The 20,034-nt window shown below is 40.8% G+C and overlaps 1 protein-coding gene across 2 annotated transcripts in view; it reads left to right on the top strand.

Moving 5' to 3' along the window:
- Positions 1-19,622, top strand: part of pygma (phosphorylase, glycogen, muscle A) — a 32,399-nt gene extending 12,777 nt beyond the window's left edge. For both annotated transcript variants that reach the window (XM_074672930.1, XM_074672931.1), the window contains exons 2-21: positions 3,039-3,303; positions 5,019-5,120; positions 5,207-5,285; positions 5,418-5,521; positions 5,761-5,892; positions 5,993-6,104; positions 6,203-6,285; positions 9,364-9,507; positions 9,734-9,826; positions 10,082-10,228; positions 13,417-13,580; positions 15,029-15,143; positions 15,255-15,356; positions 15,832-15,979; positions 16,109-16,167; positions 16,248-16,389; positions 16,543-16,750; positions 18,615-18,749; positions 18,967-19,033; positions 19,166-19,622. In XM_074672930.1, coding sequence (XP_074529031.1) covers positions 3,061-3,303; positions 5,019-5,120; positions 5,207-5,285; positions 5,418-5,521; positions 5,761-5,892; positions 5,993-6,104; positions 6,203-6,285; positions 9,364-9,507; positions 9,734-9,826; positions 10,082-10,228; positions 13,417-13,580; positions 15,029-15,143; positions 15,255-15,356; positions 15,832-15,979; positions 16,109-16,167; positions 16,248-16,389; positions 16,543-16,750; positions 18,615-18,749; positions 18,967-19,033; positions 19,166-19,315 — 2,529 coding nt within the window. In that variant the 5' untranslated portion in view covers positions 3,039-3,060 and the 3' untranslated portion in view covers positions 19,316-19,622. The remainder of the gene's footprint in view (positions 1-3,038; positions 3,304-5,018; positions 5,121-5,206; positions 5,286-5,417; positions 5,522-5,760; positions 5,893-5,992; positions 6,105-6,202; positions 6,286-9,363; positions 9,508-9,733; positions 9,827-10,081; positions 10,229-13,416; positions 13,581-15,028; positions 15,144-15,254; positions 15,357-15,831; positions 15,980-16,108; positions 16,168-16,247; positions 16,390-16,542; positions 16,751-18,614; positions 18,750-18,966; positions 19,034-19,165) is intronic.
- The last annotated feature ends 412 nt before the right edge of the window (positions 19,623-20,034 follow it).

The raw sequence follows: 20,034 nt of genomic DNA, 5'->3' as shown, positions 1-20,034 counted from the left end.
GGAATGGGATGGCACTTAAGTTCATATGTGAGTCAAGGCAGGTGAATGAATACTTTTGGTAATATGGTATATGTACTGGGTAAACATCATTTTCAGCACTGTCAGGTAACAAATTATGGTACAAACCTGCAACTAACACCAAATTGTAGCAGACAGTCTGCTGAAAGGGAGTATAACATTAAAGTAGGACTAAAGTGTTGTGCAATAATCACAATATGCTTAGTGGAGGTCTGCGCTCTCTGAGTGCTTTTCTTGTTTTCATTTATATCTTTGCCTTATACGATAGGCCGGCTGGGGAGAGCTGGGAAATGCGGGTTGTAGAGAGTGGGGGAAGACATGCAGTGAATAGATGAAGTTGGGAGTCAAACCCGCAGCCATTGCAACAACGACTACAGCCTCTGTGTATAGGAGCCAAAATGCTTAGACTGGTAGAACAGTGCCCCTAAAAATGATTATTTTAAAAGGAACAAGAGCAGTAAGATTACAATCTCATTTGCTGAAATCCTCAAGGACTCAAAATAATTATTGTTCAAAGTCACAATCCTATTACCAACAAAATGAAATGTACCAAATTTGAATGCAAAAGAGCTACCAGGAGACTTCAGCAACACACCCTGAGTAGTCAGTTTAAACTGAAGTGAATCATAATTTTAAAGGTGGGGTTAAAGGTGGAGTGATTCCACAGTTAACATGAGCTGAACACACAGATGTACACAAATTGAGAAATATTAAAAAATAACAAAATCAAAACAGTTAAACCAAATAGTGTGCATGATTTGTCTATTTCCTTCCTTATTTTAGTTTCATGCCTGCACATTGCTGTACATTTAGTCTCTGACTGTTCTTGATGATTTCCCTTTTTATTTCTAGTCCAGCTGAATGAAAAGAGCAAAACAGATTGCATGTTGAAGGGAGGAAACAAAGTGAGGAAATATAAATGTACACCAGCCAAGGCTGCTTGCCATCAGTTGTCCTTAGCAGCCTTTACTAATAACTGCAACACAGCGCACACACCTTCCCAACTGTGGTTACTCCCGGCCAATCAGAGCATTCATTCACATCACAGTTAATTGACTGCTTTTTCTCCAGGGAGTAAAATTGAAATTAAAATTAATTAAACCTTCATGCCTCTTCCTGATTAAATGATGAGAGATCATAAGTAACCGAAAAGACAAATTGGCAGATAGTGTTAATCGGAAATAAAAAGGTCCTTTCAGTCACGTTGTGCTGGCACACGGATGTGTTTCAGTGGCCAGGACTGTCGTAACAATGCCATTTCATGTTAAAAATAAGCTTTCACATCCAGATTATCATTGTGTTTTCTTCCATCAGGCAGCCACGTTCATTGAGTGTGGTCTCGAAATGCTTGATGTACCATTTGACAGAACAGCCAGTAGACATGTAAGAACATAATTTGCTCATCATAATGGACAAATAGGGGGCACGCCAACTTCAATCTCTGTCATCTGGTCTGTGATGGTTACTCTGTTCTGGGGGTCATTTGGCACGCAGGAACATTAAAGGGAACATAAGAGGAAATGCATTTAATGTGGGATGTACATTATAAAAATTCTTCAAAATGCTGCAGTAATCTCCTGCCAAACACTTCAGCTACATCCTGTAATTTCATTTCTGTGAGTGCTGCTTAGCTGTTGTGATGTTGGACAGAAGCATCTTTTGTTTTCCATCTCGTCCAATCGGGCTGCAGACTGACAAATGGTTGGAAAGATAATTTCACCCACAATCCTTTTTCTGTCAACATTAATTCAAAGTGCAGAGCAGTCCACTAAATCTTGACATTAGAGTAACAGTAACACACTTTCTTCCAGCTTTTAACCAATTTCAGTCCACTGACAGAAACCTCCTTAACAAGGTTATGATGAGTGTGCAGTGGAGTATCCCACTGAGGACACTTCACCTTCCCCCTCACGCTGCGTCCAACTCATAGTCATATACTGGTGTTGTCTGCCGGCTCTTGCTGACATTAACAGGATATGCCTTTCAAATATCATGGCCTTTGGGACTGGGTCAGAGGAACTATTTATAGAAGGCCAGGACTTCATGTTAGTTAGGCTTGCTGTGGCGATAACTGAGAATAGAGTTGGTTTAAAGAGCTCTGCTACAGCTGATTTTGTGTCAGTTATTGCTGCAGGCACATGAACAGATGTGGTCCACACAGACTCTGGATCACTGGCTCATACACTGCTTACAGCCCTTGTGGAATAATACAGTGGCATGGGAATGTCATTTGCTGCAGTAAGGCTGGTGGACTTACAAGCAGGCTGGAGTTCAAGGCCTGGTCGAGTTTCTTCAAAACAAAAACTGCAAATCAAATGCACAACCTTAAACTCACCCCAAATTCGGATAACAAGCAGATTTTGCCATGTTTTGCTTTTTAGTTGCAGCAAAAGACATTAAAAGGAATGTCATATGCTGTTAGCGTCTGCTAGCCTGTGCCTTCCTGCCAGCTATGTGAGAGAGTAAACAAGTTAGCCACTGTAGCTGGCAGATATTATCACCACACGCGTGTGTTTATTCCACACATCAGGCAATGTTTTAAAAAGGCTAGCGGGCTACTTCAAGTAGTAGAAAAAATGAGCATTGTTAAATTTTTCGACAGGTTGTTATCATTATTTAATATACAATAATACCAGATTACTTGAATTGTTGTTGGGTGCTAGCTTTTAAGATGTCACATTCTTCTAAAACAACAAACAAACAGAAAAAATTGATAGAAACTAGATTGTACTTTTAAAGGGTTGACTGTAAATGATGTCATATTTCTCCAAGGACTCCATTATGTCATTTCTAATACATGCAATACATCTCATTTCTTCATGTGTAGCATAATTAAAAAGTTACAACCTCTGCCCCCCAACATACACCCCACCCTTTCCCTCAAGCACCCAATCAGCTCCACCCTCCTCTTAATATTAATAGCCTTGCCTTTAAATTCCTGAAACTCAGCCTGTGGTGTGGGCGCCTCTCTTGCTGTGTGTCCGGTCCTGCCTGCTGTCTGACTGTTTACATCCTTGCAGAGTTGCTCCAACTTTTGCCACCATGTCTAAACCCCTATCCGACCATGAGAGGAAGAAACAGATCTCAGTGCGAGGCCTGGCCGGCGTGGAGAACGTTGCAGACCTGAAGCAAAACTTCAACAGACATCTCCACTTTACGCTGGTCAAGGACAGAAATGTGGCCACCAAGAGGGATTACTACTTTGCTCTGGCTCATACCGTGCGGGACCACTTGATCGGCAGGTGGATCCGAACCCAGCAGCACTACTATGAGAAAGATCCAAAAGTAAGTACAAGCCAGGACAGCAATGAAGATGTCATGTATGAAAGTAGGGCCCATTTCTTAGAAGGTGCAACTATATTCGTTGTAGTGATGACATACAAAAGTCAAGATAACATATCATAACCCCACAGTGTTTCACAGTGTCAGAGAAATATAAGCTACTCCATCTTAGTGTAAGCAAATATGAATGCAAATCGGCTGAGCTAAATTCCCACCTGTCCACCTCTATACACAGTGAATGCTGCTTTATCAACATGCTGTGCAACAACCTCAATCTGACACTATTTCAGGGAATAAGCCTGCTGCTCAGACACACTGAAAACATTTTTTTCTTTTTTAAAAAAAGCTAACAGCAATGATCTTTATATTCCTGAGCTGTGCTTTCCACAGCCTGATGTCAGTGTAATGCCAAGTCCTGACATTTAAACTTCAGCGGGCTCTTCTTAGCACTCTGCTGGTATGCTGCCTTTCTTATAGTGTGTTGAAACACTAAACCACACCATGACCTTCTGTACCCATCCTGTCTGACCATAAAGCACATAGCTTTTTACTTGTGTCATATGAGCACATGCCCCCAAGGACATGTGAGTGCATGTATAAGTCACAGAGTGGAGGTAAAGAATTTCAATTGCAGGACCTGCAGTGTTACTGAGCAAGATCAACAGATAGATGCAACAGCAGGAGGCTAGAGTCACTATTGCAGACCATGCTGCGTTACTGCTCGGAAATGTCACACAATTCCACATGAAATTATGATCTGAGGATCAAAAGTGAGACTCACTCCAAACTATGTTCACTAAGAAAAGAAGTATTACATTCATTAACATTAATAACTCAATTGAGGGGGTACACAAGGAAAATTTGCTCATACAATCACTTCCTTTGTCTGATCTGCAACATAAGTGATCATCTTCATATTTATTAATCATCAAAAGGTATGCATCTAATGGCTTATATGAAGGTGTTTTCATGACATGTAATGGGTAAGAAACCATTCTTCTATCTAGACTGAAAGGTCAAAGGTCAACGAACTGAGATCCTCCTCTGGAGTTTGTGCCGCATGTAAAATCACTTGCTGCTAATTCACACTTACAAGTTTAATTGTAGATCATGTGCATGCTACGGTGAAAACTAGATCCGCATCAGCAGATACAAGGGTAGAAGTCCAATAGAGTTTGGATCGTACGGTAATAAGCATCTATAATCTATGAGACTCGGTTAGCTCCAGTGCAACATGGCTCTGTCTGCCCTATTCACCATTACCCCCCTGAACCACTTCATTTATGTATCCTCCAGACTTGAACCCCACAATGAAAGGGTATCAGGCTCAGGCTGACCTTTACAGCGACCTCTACAGGAGCTATTTTTGCATAGGCAGAAATGTTGGTGTTACGTAACAGCCAAAGTAATCTGTCCCCTAACCCCTCTTCCCTTCCCTAGCCTCCTCCTCCCCTCTGCCTTTGCACCTCTGCCTGGGTCTGCTCCTGCATGTCAAAGCCGGAGGAAAATAACAACAACCAAATGGCAAAGGCTAAACACAGTCTCAGATGGCACATTTCTATAGACGCTAAATCATGCAACTTTGTTTCTTGGACATTTGCAGTTGGATGATTTTGGACATCTGGTGTCTCATTTGAATGTTTTTGGATCAGTATTCAGTTTTTCAATGTTCACTTGGATTGATATTGAATCTTTCCCACTTTCTCCTCACACTGCAGCGTGTTTACTACATCTCCCTCGAGTTCTACATGGGCCGTACCCTGCAGAACACCATGGTCAACCTCGCACTGGAAAACGCCTGCGATGAGGCCACATACCAGGTCAGAAAAATGACCTTGTTCAACCATCATTTCTCACTTAAGCTGACACTTTCTGAGACCTTGTGTTCTGGTGTCAATGTGTGTAGCTGGGACTGGATATGGAGGAACTTGAGGACATGGAGGAAGATGCAGGTTTGGGAAACGGTGGCCTTGGCCGCCTTGCTGGTAAGCATCTTTACACCCTTCATATCTGATAAATTCAAGGTTCTATAAACCCCTGTTGGCTGGTTTAAATAATACATCATCTTATATAAGAGTGAGTCAAAGATTTATCAGCTTTTTCTATCTGGTTTTCAGCGTGTTTCCTGGACTCCATGGCTTCCCTGGGTCTTGCTGCGTATGGTTACGGTATCCGCTATGAATTCGGCATCTTCAATCAGAAAATCGTGAATGGCTGGCAGGTTAAAGAGAATTCACTCCTTTTTTAAGCCTTGAAAAGACTTCACAATCTTGTTTCAGTGCTGCTAGAACAGCTGCTCCTGTTCCTCTTTCACCTTAAATCACCTTCTGGATGAGTTTCCTTTATCATTATTTTACTCCAGTGTTCCTTGTCATTTTCTGTGTCTGGCTCAGCTTAGAAGCCACTCAGCGGCGTAATGAGGGCTTTTTCTCTTCAGTATAAATGTGTGTCATTATCCAGGTTGAGGAGGCTGATGATTGGCTGCGCTATGGCAACCCCTGGGAGAAGGCTCGCCCTGAGTATATGCGCCCCGTGCATTTCTATGGCAGGACTGAGCATCATCCCGATGGTGTCAAATGGGTTGACACTCAGGTGAAATTAGGGTTTCAAGAAAGGGATTATTACCAGTGATGGAAAGATTAAATATTTATCCATGTCATGTGTCTGTGTCTGTCTGTGTTGGTACTGGCAGGTGGTGCTGGCTCTGCCATATGACACCCCCGTCCCTGGCTACAGAAACAACATTGTCAACACGATGAGGCTTTGGTCTGCCAAGGCGCCCTGCGAGTTTAACCTTAAAGACTGTACGTGTCCAGCAGAGATCAAACATTCTGAGTCATGCAGCAGCTTTAAATCAGAATGAATGAAAGGAGTTTATGTGATTTTTCTTTTTTCCCTACAGTCAACGTTGGTGGCTACATCCAGGCTGTGCTGGACAGAAACTTGGCTGAGAACATTTCCCGTGTGCTGTATCCCAATGACAATGTAAGAAACGTGAATATATTACCTGATGTCAAGGCCATGCATGTGTGAACTACAATTAGAGAAAATTGCTGAGGGTGGATAGGAGCTGTGTGCTGAACTATATGGCTCCTGTACATCCTGAGGGTTTATCTTTACTCAGCAAGGAGACCGATTTCCATAATTTGGACCCAAGCCCGTGCCCTTTGTCTCCAGCTGGAGCCACCGTGTGCTCTTTCAGCTTCCTGTAAAGCTCTTTTATAGCTGACGTGACGGCTGACCACCGTACGATAACTCCCTGAAAGCTAAAGAAGAGGATTTTGGAGATAACCATCTAACAGGAGCTATCACTCATGTCGTGTGTGGTAATTTATGTCTGCAAGTGAGAGCAGAAACAGAGCTGGACCAGATATTCAAGCTTCATTAGGATTCAGGTCAGTCAATACTTGAGCATCAGGAAGGGAAGGAACATGGGAATTATCAGAGCATCTGTATCTGTACGTTCAAAAATAAAGTAAAACAAAACATGTTAATGACGGTAAAATGCTATTGACAAACCCAAATACATAGTTTCCAGTTAAAAACTTGCATATCTCAATACATCAAAACCAAGCAAAATAAAAGTATTCAAATCTATCTTTGAGCTTAAAAAAAAAAAACTACAGTATTTACTAATTAGCAGCACTGCAGAGGTAGCTACACACAACCAAAGTATCTTACTTCTAGATCACAACTTCAGATGTACAAAAAACTGTAGATCCTCCACTTGACAGTGGCTGGAAAAGCCAAGGACTCCCAGTAAGGGTCAGAGCAAAGCTGACCCACAGGCAGGTAAATGTAGCTGTTTGCCAGGAGGCTTAAATCCCACCTTAGCTCCATCTCTTCACCTGTTTCTGGGTTTAGTCAACATTTCCAGGATGACCACTTTCTTTCTTTGGTGTTAAAACATAAGAAGTTAATGAATCTTACAAATCACTGTTGGGTATAACGTTTAAATGCGCACTACACTTCGCTAGCCCTTACTCTTAACTGAATACATGTTTTTGATTTAAAAAGTACCAAAAAAAAAAAAATGGACTCAATCAACAATGTTTATGAATCTATAGGTTCAAGTCCTCTTTTCTATCTAGTATGTAGTAGGCACTACATACTACCTATTGCTTTTGCTTGTAGTATGTAGTATGACAGTTCTGTTGGGTCTGTTTTGTCGTATACAACTCTGGTTTCCAGTCTTGGAAGATGGAGCTACAGATGAGGTTGGGTTTTTTTTGCCTTTATTATAAATATACAAAACAAGCAATTGGCAGATCTTGGCATTTGGTTATTTTATTAATCATATCACACAAAATCATTCTTGATTTCTAATCTCACACCAAAAAGTTATATCGTTTACTGAAAATAAATATGAAAGGGATTTTTATTTTTTACAGCTGATGTACAAATCACTTCTATATAATCCATGTATGGTTTAAAAAGCGAATTAGCGATTTATATGTGCTAATGAATTTGTAGAAGTAAACACCTCTTTTACCACTGGAAGTGACAAGATTTGCGGGTGTTTCTTCGCATAACTTCACTTCTGTCTCATGGACGGTCTAACGATAGTGTTGCGTTGTAATCATAGGCTGTATATAGAGTTTACCATTTACCATTGTACGGTTTTGAAGCCAAAATATCCCCGTCACAAGAGCAGCCATTGGTAGCAGTTTGCAGCCAGAGTCTGCGCAGTAGAGACGATGAAGGATTCTGGGTGACAATTTTTTTTTTTTTTCTTTCTAGAGTCTAATCACTTCTTGACTCTCCCTCCTGATATATTTTACTATACCTGAAAAAATACACGAGAACGGCAGCTGTCAATCATTGTTAAATGTTACGCAAAGCCTTGTTTTTTAACCTCGTATAACTAATGAAAACGACACTTTTTAGAAAAAAAAAGAACTTGAATACAAGACAGCTAAATAATATCTTTAAATCACCTCAACAATCGGACATGAGAAACATTTCTACGAGGAGTATTAATATTTTTTAAAGTTTGACCACAGCCCATCTGGAATGGCTGGAAAGCCAGGTTTTTTAACCTATACTGCAGCCAGCCACCAGGAGGAATAGCTTTTATGGAGACCTCACTTCGAGCCAAGCAAGCGGGCATCCATTTTTTTTTTTTACAGTCTATGGTTGTAATTATAATGCTTATTAACTCCAGTAGACGGCAGTAATTCATCACAACCTGCCACCACATAGACGAACAACGTTAGTGCCATGCATTATGGGAAACAGTATACCAGGTAGACTGGTCTGTTGCGTACTGGGTCAGTAGGACATCCGGGTATTTTTAGTACACAGCAGATTTTGCAAGTTTTCGCATACTACCTCCTACATACTGAATTTCACCCAAAATAGTAGGCACTGCTAGTGTAGTAGGCGGTTTGGAAAACAGCCTATGAGTACAAAAAATCAGTCCTAGTCTTAGACTCCAGTGCTGCAGCACCGTGTGTGACTTTAGTGATTCTTCTTTTCAAAAACAAAAGTTTAGTCATCCATAATCAGCTGTGAAGATCAGAAACTTACTCGATTCTGCCAAGAAGCCAGTTGTAACTCTAAAATGAAAACTAAGAAACCAAGAAAATGTTAGTGTTACATGTGTTTGTGCTGTCTAACAAGACTTGTACAACACAAAGCAGAGGTCAAGGATCAGTAGAAAGTAAAAAAAACATGAATAAACCAAATCTCTTTTTCAGAACCTGAAGAAGTGAGGGAATCTGGTGGAGCTTTGGTGAAGAGAATAAGTTTAGCTTTATTCTCAAATGTTAGAGGTTTCTAAAAAAAATATCTTGTTCTGCTGTAGTTTAATTGCATGAAGGCTTAGCAGAATATTAAAGATATGTGGGTTTTTCTATGCTTCAATTAGAACTCTTTGTTGAACTTTACACATATGTGCAGAAGATGTGCTCATTTTGTATTTCGTTTTGTTATAATGAAAAGATATACTGTGTTTGAGTGGATATCAGTCACTCTATGCAAAAAGCCATGTTTAAAGAATAAAAAAATGATTAATGTGTGGCATCAGATCACAGTCAGTCAAGTATGTGTCTCTATTCTCAGTTCTTTGAAGGAAAGGAGCTCCGTCTGAAGCAGGAATACTTTGTGGTATCTGCCACCCTGCAAGACATCATCCGCCGCTTCAAGGTCTCTAAGTTTGGCTCCAGGGAGATCGCTCGCACAGACTTCAGCAAACTGCCTGACAAGGTGAAGCAAAAAAAAATCAACAAAATACTTCCTGTCAAAAATTGAAAAGATTTCCCCCTGATGTTCTCCTGGTACCCTGGTTAAATTGCCTCTGCCATTGTGTTGAACAGGTTGTGGGTGGCTGTGGTGTATTGTATGATAATAGTAGAAATGAACAGGCTCCACAGAGCACTTCAGAGCGTGTTCTAATTCTGTGGTGACACTTATTATTATTCTGCTTTTGCAGGTTGCCATCCAGCTGAATGACACTCACCCGGCCATGGCTATTCCTGAGCTGATGAGGGTCCTGGTTGATGAGGAGAAGCTTTCCTGGGACTATGTGAGTGGGAAAAAAAATCGTGACTAAATTTTTTCTAATTTTCAAGTTTTAAAAATTGTAAATTTAAACTAGAATTTCAGGGTTTAGAATATTTAGTATGATCTGGTATTATCAAACCATTATTTTAGTGAAGAAAATCAAATTTAAATTGTTTTATAGGACACAAGATTTCAAATGAACTGCCTAATAATTGCTTATTTCCTTAAGTGCACAATGAAATATTCATGTTGTGTTTTCTGCCTTGCTGTCTTTGAGGCCTGGGACATCTGTGTGCGCACCTGTGCCTACACAAATCACACTGTCCTTCCTGAAGCTCTGGAGCGTTGGCCAGTCGACCTGTTTGCTCATCTGCTTCCTCGCCACCTGGAAATTGTCTATGAGATCAACCGTCGCCACCTGGAGGTCAGAGCTGCACATTGCAACATATTTCATTTCCATGCCACGCTGGCTTCAATCTTTCAAACGCCTCCTCCTTACATGATTGGTGTAATGCCAAGCATAATGCCACCCTCGTTATAATTATCATTATCATTATTTTAAATCGTCTACTCACATTTCAACTCCCTCCTGAGAACACATGAAGGTACAGCATGTACAAAAAATTAACAAATGAACAGGTAAATATATTTGACGGTAGTTACTGATCTTGAGCAGAATACTGGGTCATAGTCAGAGATAAAGAAAGTAAGAAGACGACTGATAGAAGCTCAGTCTCCTGGTATAAGTATTATTATTGTGTGTTGAGCTTAAGTATTTTATAAAGGGATGCACTTCTGAAAAAGCCTCATGACATTGTAAAATCACTAAGACATAGAAAGTGCTTAATTAGATTTTCAGAGGAGTCAAAGCCTTTAACTAAGGGGTTTGGGCTTGAAAACCGAAAAGTCTCACTGTTAAGAGGTGAATGAAGGCCTATTACAGTAAATACTGCAGTAAAAAGGGCTTTAACCCATAACATGTTGGACATCCTCCCAGCCATTTCTGCCAGAAGTTGCGTAACTTTGAACTTAGACAAAACGTGTGATTTAATTCACTTTGGCTTGTATTGCATCTATTACACCTGTGCACCGCTTCAGGAAACATTTCCCACAACCTGGCTCCATAAAATTAACACAGTTCAGGACTTGGGGCTGTGCGAGTCGGGTCGAGAACAGAGAGAGCCTGTGTAGCTCAGTTTTTAGCCGTTTGCCAACCTCTTCTAAATTTTATGTCCCACTCTTGCTTCCAGACCCCTCTTGTTGTTTGTCTTGAGCCATCCATTAAGTGACAATAGCTAACCATAGGTCTTAAAGATTAGCAGCCTTTATCCTTAGTTTGACTCTACGAGTTCATACAGGGTTGCTTGAGAGGCGTATGGGAATATTTAGGAAGAGGGAAGCTGTTGGATTTAGAAATAACAGAATAGGTGAGTTACTGGCAGCCCAAAGTCCCTGAAAAACTTTGCATAGCTGTAAAAGAAATCATCTTTGAAAGCACTTTATGCTTTTGATGGTCCATTGCCAAAAAGTATCCAAATGCGATAGGGGGTATAAACGGGTCTTCACTGAGGATGTTTTAAAGAAAGCTGACAGGAATTTGAATAGCTGCCTAAAAATGAAACCAGATCTGAAGAGTGGATCTTGTCAGTGAAGCCAGGGGGGTTGAGAGGTTGAGAAGATGTGAGTGAAGCTGTAGGAGAAGATAAACTGTAAGACTGCCTTTAGTCCATATCGTGAAATATCTGGAGATCTGAGCCAATAAGTTCCCTTACAAATGTGCGATGACCACTAATACGGATAAAAGAAGACAAACTGGGCCACGTTTACATTTTTCACAAAAGCGGTCTGTGTGAATCCTGGAAGACTTTTTAAGTCTGTTGAAAACTTGAAGAGATCAATAGATCAACAGTTCAAACTTTATGAGATATGATGTTAGGATTCAAAGGGGAAAGGTTTGCAGAAATGAAGATCTGATTTGTGTTGTATTGATCTCCAAGTTGAAGGTCAAATTGTAAAATCAGAATAATTATGATCTACAAATAGGAGCTCACATTTTTATGATCCACAGTTAGTCCATTTTATTTTCCGCCCAGTTACATAAATAAATAAATGAGGATTTCAGGAAAATCACAACAACTGTGGGACTTCTTATGTCAAAGTTTGTCTACAGGGGTAATGAAACTCAACCTTAGACTCCCTCAGAGCTGTTTTATTTAGAAAGTTTCATATTTGATCATATTTTGGGGGGCTTTTGGGGACAGCATCCTGTATTATTTTCCAGCCTTAAAGGCTAACATACCCACAATGTCACTGTCACTTAGCAGCCTCAACTGGCATGATAATAAGTCCACAATGAAAAAAAACCCTTTGCAACTCAAGACATTTAGCAAAGCAACAAATGGAACAGCTGTAAACTCGTTCCACCAAACAACGGGTACAGTTTCAGATGATTATGATAACTTTTAGGATCAAACAAAAAATCCTATGAATCACATAACATGTACATTTACTGGAAAATGTAACCTGTCACAACTCACTCTCATTAACCATTCAAACTTACGTAAAGCAAAGCAACAACTTTGAGGAGAGAAACTACACTGGGGGCCTAACCATGAATAAATTGTCAATAATAATTTCTGAGTTTAAATTGCTAATGTGTAACTTATAATGGTGTTTAAGTTGCAGACAATTAAGTCACAATGCAACTGTATTGCTACGAGGAATTTCAGTGTGATGCATGCTGGTGGGTATGAAACCAAAATAAAGAATTAAGGCTGAGGTGGATGCAGGAAATACAGATAATACAATAAATCAGGGAAAAACTCAGAAAAAAAATCCTCTCTGTCTTTTTGAAGCCCAGCTCAAATTGGCAGCTATGAGCAAATGACCCTCCTCAGGCCACCAACCAACAGGTTTCCATTATCTGTAAAACAAACAGCAGGACTAAACCACAGGCTGGTCGAGTGCCTGTGTGTGCCCACTGAAAGAAAACAAATTTAGTGAGAGTATATTTGCTCCTGTTTATTGATACTGAAAGCAGCTGATGGCAACCAGGAGCCAAGAGCTCGCTTTGGTGCCCTTTTGGACGGCTTTTTAAACTCATTTAGCCTTGATCGTCTATCTCAAGAAAACAACAATATCCTAGTAAGTAAGAAAAACCTGTGGAAGCTGGTTAGAATGAACATACTGCTTAGTGTACCTCAACAAATGCTACATTCATTCATTCATCTTAGTGTTCTGTAATGACAATTTAGAAAATCCTCAAGATTAAGGTTCTTTTCTGCCTATCCCAGCTTTGCATTTGTATACTGAACGAAAACCCTGTTTGTATCCCTTTACTGGTTAAAAGGCAGGGGCTTGGTGCAAGCTTCCCAACTCATTGAATACAAACATGGAACCAGCTCATGGGCATGCGTGGTGTACAGCTATATGGTTACTTTACCCACGGTTTTGTTTTAATTCATCAGGAAGTGTCTCAATATTTTATGAAATTAAGCTATAAATAGTTTTATCTCCCCCGTAAAAATATCTCACGAATCACAAACCCCACACCTAACATGTCTAATAACATCATATTTCAAAACATCTTTCTGTATGTCTGTGTCTTTGCAGAGAATTGCAGCAAAGTATCCTGGTGATAATGATCGTCTGCGCCGCATGTCTCTCATTGAGGAGGGTGGACAGAAGAGGATCAACATGGCTCATTTGTGCATTGTGGGTTCTCATGCTGTCAACGGCGTGGCCCAGATCCACTCTGACATCCTCAAAGCCACTGTGTATGTGCCTAAAATACACACTCATTAGCTTCTAATAGGGATGCTCTGAAGCGACTTGCTTCCTAGCTGTTGAAACATAAATTGAAATCTTAAAGGGGCTGTGAGGAGTTTGAAAATGATCTTCAAAAAGTCTCCCTTCTAGATATATGCCTGATTGTAATTCACATTTTAAAATGAGACCATCAGCGGCAATATTGCTGGTTACAGGCTAGTTTAAATTGCTACTTCTTAGCTTCCAGTTCGGGTCGACCAGTACCGGATTGATTTACAGCACGTCTTGGTCTCTATGACAACACCACACCAGCTGACAAAGTTTTGGTTGTGAAAACGATTTCTTGGTTTAACTTTGTTGTGATGGTGGACACAGGAGCCTAACTGTCAGACAGAAAAAGGACAGAAGAAGAGCAGAAGAAAGCTAAACGGGCTAATTAGCCTTTAGCTCAGGCTGTATCACGCTATAACACAGGGGCTAAGCTGTTAGTGATAATGTTCATTCCAACCCACAGTCAGCAGTTATTCTGCAGTGGTCTGTTCAAACTTGAAAGTCTATCAATAAAATGAAGAGTGAGGTTATGTTAGCTCTGCTTGGTAGATGACTGGCAGGACATAGCTAACCAGAATTTACTAACGTCACACATTACGGACATGTCTCAGAGCACTGGACTGTCTGGACTACCGCTAAATATAAACGGCTACCAAACTACTTACAAACTGACAGTGTTTACTTGTTGTCACGTTAGCCTACAGATATGTCGTAGAACTGGGCTGCCAATGTCCCTAACAAGTAGCCGTCACGTTTCAAACCGTATCGCTATGTAATTGTACTGATAAGTCCCTTACCTCAGTAAAAAATTGTCTTGAACAAAGAAAATTTGTTTTGATCCGATCTCCATTTGATTCCAAAAGAAAAACACGCCTCACTTAAAGTAATTTGCCACAGTGTGCGAAGACTCCAGGCCACAAGGTGGCGAGGGAGTGCAATCAAAGCAGATCCTCCTCATAGCATCTTTGAATTGTGTAAGGGTTAAATAAAACAGTCAAAATTTAGCACAATTCAATTAACATGTCTAGATAAAAGAGTCTGTGGGTAAAGGATTCCAGAGTGACAAACAGTAGCAGAGCTAGCACCATGTGACACCATTTGTTACCTGTATGCTGAATAGTCGAGCATTACAGCATTAAGGCGGTGGTCACTGACTGGCCCCGCAGGTTAGACTCAACATACGACTTTAGTTTTGGGTCATAATGATAAAAAGATTAATAAATTATCATTTATTTTATCTTTTTGTTAACTAAATTCCCACTTTTCTTGTATTTATCATCGCTGACTTCATCAGTGTTATGTGTGTTTTTTTGTGTTTGTTTGTTTTGGGTTAGTTCTGCTCCATAAACTCCAGCCTCCATGGTTTTAAGGGTTTTGTCATTTTTGTGATGCTCTCTGACTGCAGTTTCAAGGACTTCTACGAAATGGAGCCACATAAATTCCAAAACAAGACCAACGGCATCACTCCGCGCCGCTGGCTGGTTATGTGCAACCCTGGGCTGGCTGAGGTCATCGCCGAGGTCAGTCCTGCTTCAACACACACACACACTCACACACTCACTCAGACACAAGTCCCACAAATAAAATGAAAGCTGGAAATCCCTCTGACATTCTCTCATTTCTATTTATAGAGAATTGGTGAGGACTTCATCCGTGACCTGGACCAGCTGCGAGATCTCACCCAGTTTGTGAACGACGAGGCTTTCATTCGTGATATTGCCAAAGTGAAGCAGGTGAAGTAATGAAAGTATTGTTCTATATTAGCTTGACGTGTGCAGATTGGAATGAACATATACTTGAGAAGAAAGACTTGTTTTTTTTTAACTTCGATGGGGTTGTTAATCCATGCAGGTGCTGCTAGCTCGAAGCACAGAAGAAAAAGTGTTCACATATCAATTTTCAGCAATCAGTGCCCTTTAGAAATAACAAAAAACACTCTACTTAATAGTAAACTGTGCACACAATCAGGCAGCAGCTCTTTACAAAGAACAAACCTGCAGAGCTGTTTGTTCCCCTGTGATCAATGTCAAAACCTCCACTAACAGCTTTCCCTGCAGCCTCTGCACCAGCAGTCAGCATCATTTAAGTCAAGGAAATTGTTTCCTTTGACACTTGGCGCATGCTGTTTCGCTCTTAATGTTTCTTTTTTTGCATAATAGCTGAAGTTGTTTCCTCCTTTGTAATAAAGTTGATGTGTTTATTATGTAGGAAAACAAGCTGAAGTTTGCTGTGCACTTGGAGGAGCATTACAAAGTGAAAATCAACCCCAACTCCATGTTTGACATTCAAGTCAAGAGAATTCACGAATACAAGCGACAGCTGCTCAACTGTCTACACATCATTACCTACTACAACCGTGAGCATACATTTCTAGCAGCTGCACAACATTTTCTGCCCTATTTCAAATCCTGGGTGTTGAAGTTGCTTTCTGTGCATCACAAACAGAAACTGTACTCTTAAAGTGTCTTCTTTTTTTTCTCACCAGGCATCAAGAAGGAGCCCAACAAGCAGTGGACTCCAAGAACTATCATGATTGGTGGAAAGGTTTGTAGTTTAATAGCACATCTTGGGTTTTTAAACTCACTCTCACAGCTTTGACTTTGATTTCCTTATTTTTCAAACAGGCTGCTCCTGGGTACCACACCGCCAAGATGATCATCCGTCTGATCACAGCCATTGGAGAGGTTGTAAACAATGATCCCGTGGTTGGAGACCGCCTCAAAGTCATCTTCTTGGAGAACTACAGAGTGACACTGGCAGAGAAAGGCAGGCACTAAATCACTGACCTATTCCCTGGGTTTTATTTCCACGTCTCTCTGCTTGCTCCCTCTACTGCTGATGTCCCCACTCATGATTTTTTTATGCACAACACAAAATGCTTATTAGAGCCATCAAGCCTCTCTTTCTGTCATCCTTCAGCCATCCCTGCAGCAGACCTGTCAGAGCAGATCTCCACAGCCGGCACTGAGGCCTCTGGCACCGGCAACATGAAGTTCATGCTGAACGGCGCTCTCACCATCGGTACCATGGACGGAGCCAATGTGGAGATGGCGGAGGAGGCTGGCGAGGACAACCTTTTCATCTTCGGCATGAGGGTGGATGATGTTGATGCTCTTGACAAGAAAGGGTAAGGTGGATCGAGTCCTATTCTGTCCAAATGTTGTGTCATAAATTTTTGTTTAATTTTGACTCCTGCCCCTTTACAATATATACTCACATTTTTAGCTTCAATAAAGGAGCAAGACATTTTTAAACACAAGATTTGGTTCTGTGTAACAAGAAGGGGGTATGTCACAAGTATTAATTGAGATTTAGAGCAGACATCAATGCAGAAGTGTCTTACCATACCAGCCTTTGCAAAGACCCAAACAATTTGGAGATACAGGGCTGAGTTTTTCAAAATAATCCAAGCGAAAGAGACATTTCCACTAGATCAAACTTTTGAATTTTTTATCCTTATAAATCCTCCAGTTTGTGTTGTCAAATCTTTTGAATAGCCATTACATTGGATGATATATTTAAAGGTCCCATATTGTGCTCCTTTTCAGCAGTTTAATATGGATCATTGATGTCTTTATGAAATGGTAGTAACATGTTTTGGTCCAAAAAGCCAATAAATCAAGCACAGCAGCATTGTTTCCAGGCTCTCATAGCCCTTCTGTTCAGAACGATCCGATTTAGTGGGCATGACCTTCATATGTAAATGAGCCACCACTGATACTGTCCTGCTCTTCTGCATCACTGACAGTGGCACCACGAGCTCGGAGTTCACAATGTTTGGAAAAAAGCGAAGCTTATTTACCGTAACATTACAGGCTAAAACAACAGGCTAACCGCAGCTAAAGTTAGCATCCTGAAGCTAAAACAGAGACAGGGGGACACTGAGGAAAAGCTGCTACATCTGCTCCACAGCACACAGCATTTAAAATACTCACATTTCCAGGGTTTGAGGTTTGATGGCAGATGGTTGGTAATGTGCCTGGATTCAGGACCAGTCTATTCACTAGCCCTCTGTTGTACTGTCCAAAGTTGGACAAGCAGTCGACCGTGAAGTGACTAGCACACACATGCACAGTTTTACTGAGTGTAGCTGGCATATTTCCTTGATAAATTAACTGTAGCCACTCTAGCTATTGCATGGAACTATGTGGCTGTTTACAGCCAAAAACAAAGCAGTGACGGCTCTTCAACTTTGGCATTCTCCTTCCCACTGCTGGAGAGATTTCTCTCTAGCAGCGGGGAGGGGAGTGGGCGGGGAGGGGGTTCGGGGGGTATCTGGTCCGGTGGACCAATCAGGTCAGACTTGCTCCTAATTGATCAAAAAAGGGGATTCGTTGACGTCGGCAAATCCCCAAAATCCAAACAGCTCATTTAGATCAGGATCTTACATTCACAAGTACTACCAAGTACAGGTTTTGTCATTAAATTCACATTCTGTGGGCTAGGAGGAAAGCCAAAGACCCACAAATTTCACTAAAAGACCCAATAAAGTGTTTTTTGCATAATATGGGACCTTTAAGACCTTGACTTCTTATCTGATTTCACTGGAGCTTAGAACAGAGTAAAGTAAATCTTAAGGTTACAAATATTTGTCTACCAGCTCAAAATCAGGTTGCGCTTTGCATAATTTAACAGTGCAGCTTCTTGGATCATAGTAGAATTAAATATTCATCTGCAAGCATTTCTGAAACACAGACAAACTATGATTTTTTTTCTACTTCTCTACTTTCTACTTCTTAGCTTCATGAACTTCAACAAACAACCAGCTTTACAGTACTTTTCCCAGAAGGTCAAGTTAACAATCACTTTATGACTCAAGCGTGTCGTCTATCCATGCTGACGTGTGTCCAGCTGAGAGGAGCGGCCTTTTTGATACTTCTGAGTGGACCCTGGTTACGTCACCTGCATTAAGCAGCCCAGTGATACAGCACACGCTTGTGCCTCTCTTCTATTCCTGAATGTGTGTATTATTTATTTTTGGCCTTGCTTAGATACCACGCTGAAGAGTACTACAACCGCCTACCTGAGCTGAAACAGGCTATTGACCAGATTGCCGGAGGCTTCTTTAGCCCAAAGCAGCCTGACCTGTTTAAAGAAATTGTCAACATGCTGATGCATCATGACAGGTAAAGACACATCTTACTTTGCAGCCTGAGGCACATGCAGGAAAACACATGGGAATAAAAACATGCGAGAACTTGAACCCTGGTGCTACAATAGAAAAGAAACATAACTTAGATTTGCATGTGCAAAGATCTCCAGTACTCAGCACATAACAATGCACACACATGCATTGGTTGAGGGTATCTTTCAACATGAATTAACTGCATTTCCTCTACACAGATTTAAGGTCTTTGCTGACTATGAAGATTACATTAAATGTCAGGAGAAAGTCAACGCGCTTTACAAGGTACGTTTATTAAAAGGAATGATTCCATGAAGGTATTTTAAGCTTTATTGCTATTCATTAAAAGAGACTCAAAGCCAATAACCCTGTAAATTAATTCTCTTGTAATTTGCCTGTCAATCATTTTCCAACCAGAACCCTAAGGAATGGACCAAGAAGGTGATCTACAACATTGCCGGATGTGGCAAATTCTCCAGTGATCGCACCATCTCCCAGTATGCTCGTGAGATCTGGGGTGTGGAGCCCACGCTGGAGAAACTCCCCGCCCCTGATGATAAGCCATAAATTCCCTGCGAAGTAGCTCCTCTTTTCATGAACACCTTACAAACATGTTTGATACTGCACCTACTAAAGACCCCCACAAACCTGGATCCATAGGGACTAGCATCAAATGCTCCCTGCACGCTGTGTCTCACGCAGCCTCTCGGACTAACTGAGAGGATAAACTTCAGACCTGCATCCTCACATCCTCACTGTTAGGTAACAGAGCGGTGGAGTAAAACTGCTGTAGTTATCATCACAAACGCAGGATTTGCTGTTTATAGTCACAGCTGTAAAGTGGATTAAAGAGCTTTGTGGTGGGCTTTTTAAAAGGAATGGTGATTTTTTTTTTTTATTCACACTACACTTTTCTCTATTTCCACTCACACACCTTCTGAATAAAAATTTGTTTCAAAAACCACAACAGCCTGGTTTCTACTGATTCACTCAGCACTCTCTACGAGAAACATTGGACCTCAACACCAAATCATAAACTGGAGGGAAAAATAACCTTCAGGGTCGGGCCTCTGCAGAAAATAACAACTCACAGTCAGGTTTGGTTCAGCTGTAAAATCAAAATCTGTTGGAGAAAAAAACAAGTGGAACCTCAACCAAAACCTGAAATTTATAAATAGGTGACCACTGCAACATGAAAAATACATCTTAAAGCACAGTCCATGTCATCTGCTCCAATCTCAAATATTCAACCACATCATTTCAAAGAGGTGTCAGTTTTTATTTGC

Source organism: Halichoeres trimaculatus, unplaced genomic scaffold, assembly GCF_033239565.1.
Source record: "Halichoeres trimaculatus isolate MK-OKI-2021-1 unplaced genomic scaffold, fHalTri1.1 fHalTri1_scaffold_6, whole genome shotgun sequence".
Taxonomy (NCBI): Eukaryota; Metazoa; Chordata; class Actinopteri; order Labriformes; family Labridae; genus Halichoeres; species Halichoeres trimaculatus.
The sequence above is the reverse complement of the archived record's forward strand: the minus strand, read 5'-3'. Positions and strand labels throughout refer to the sequence as shown.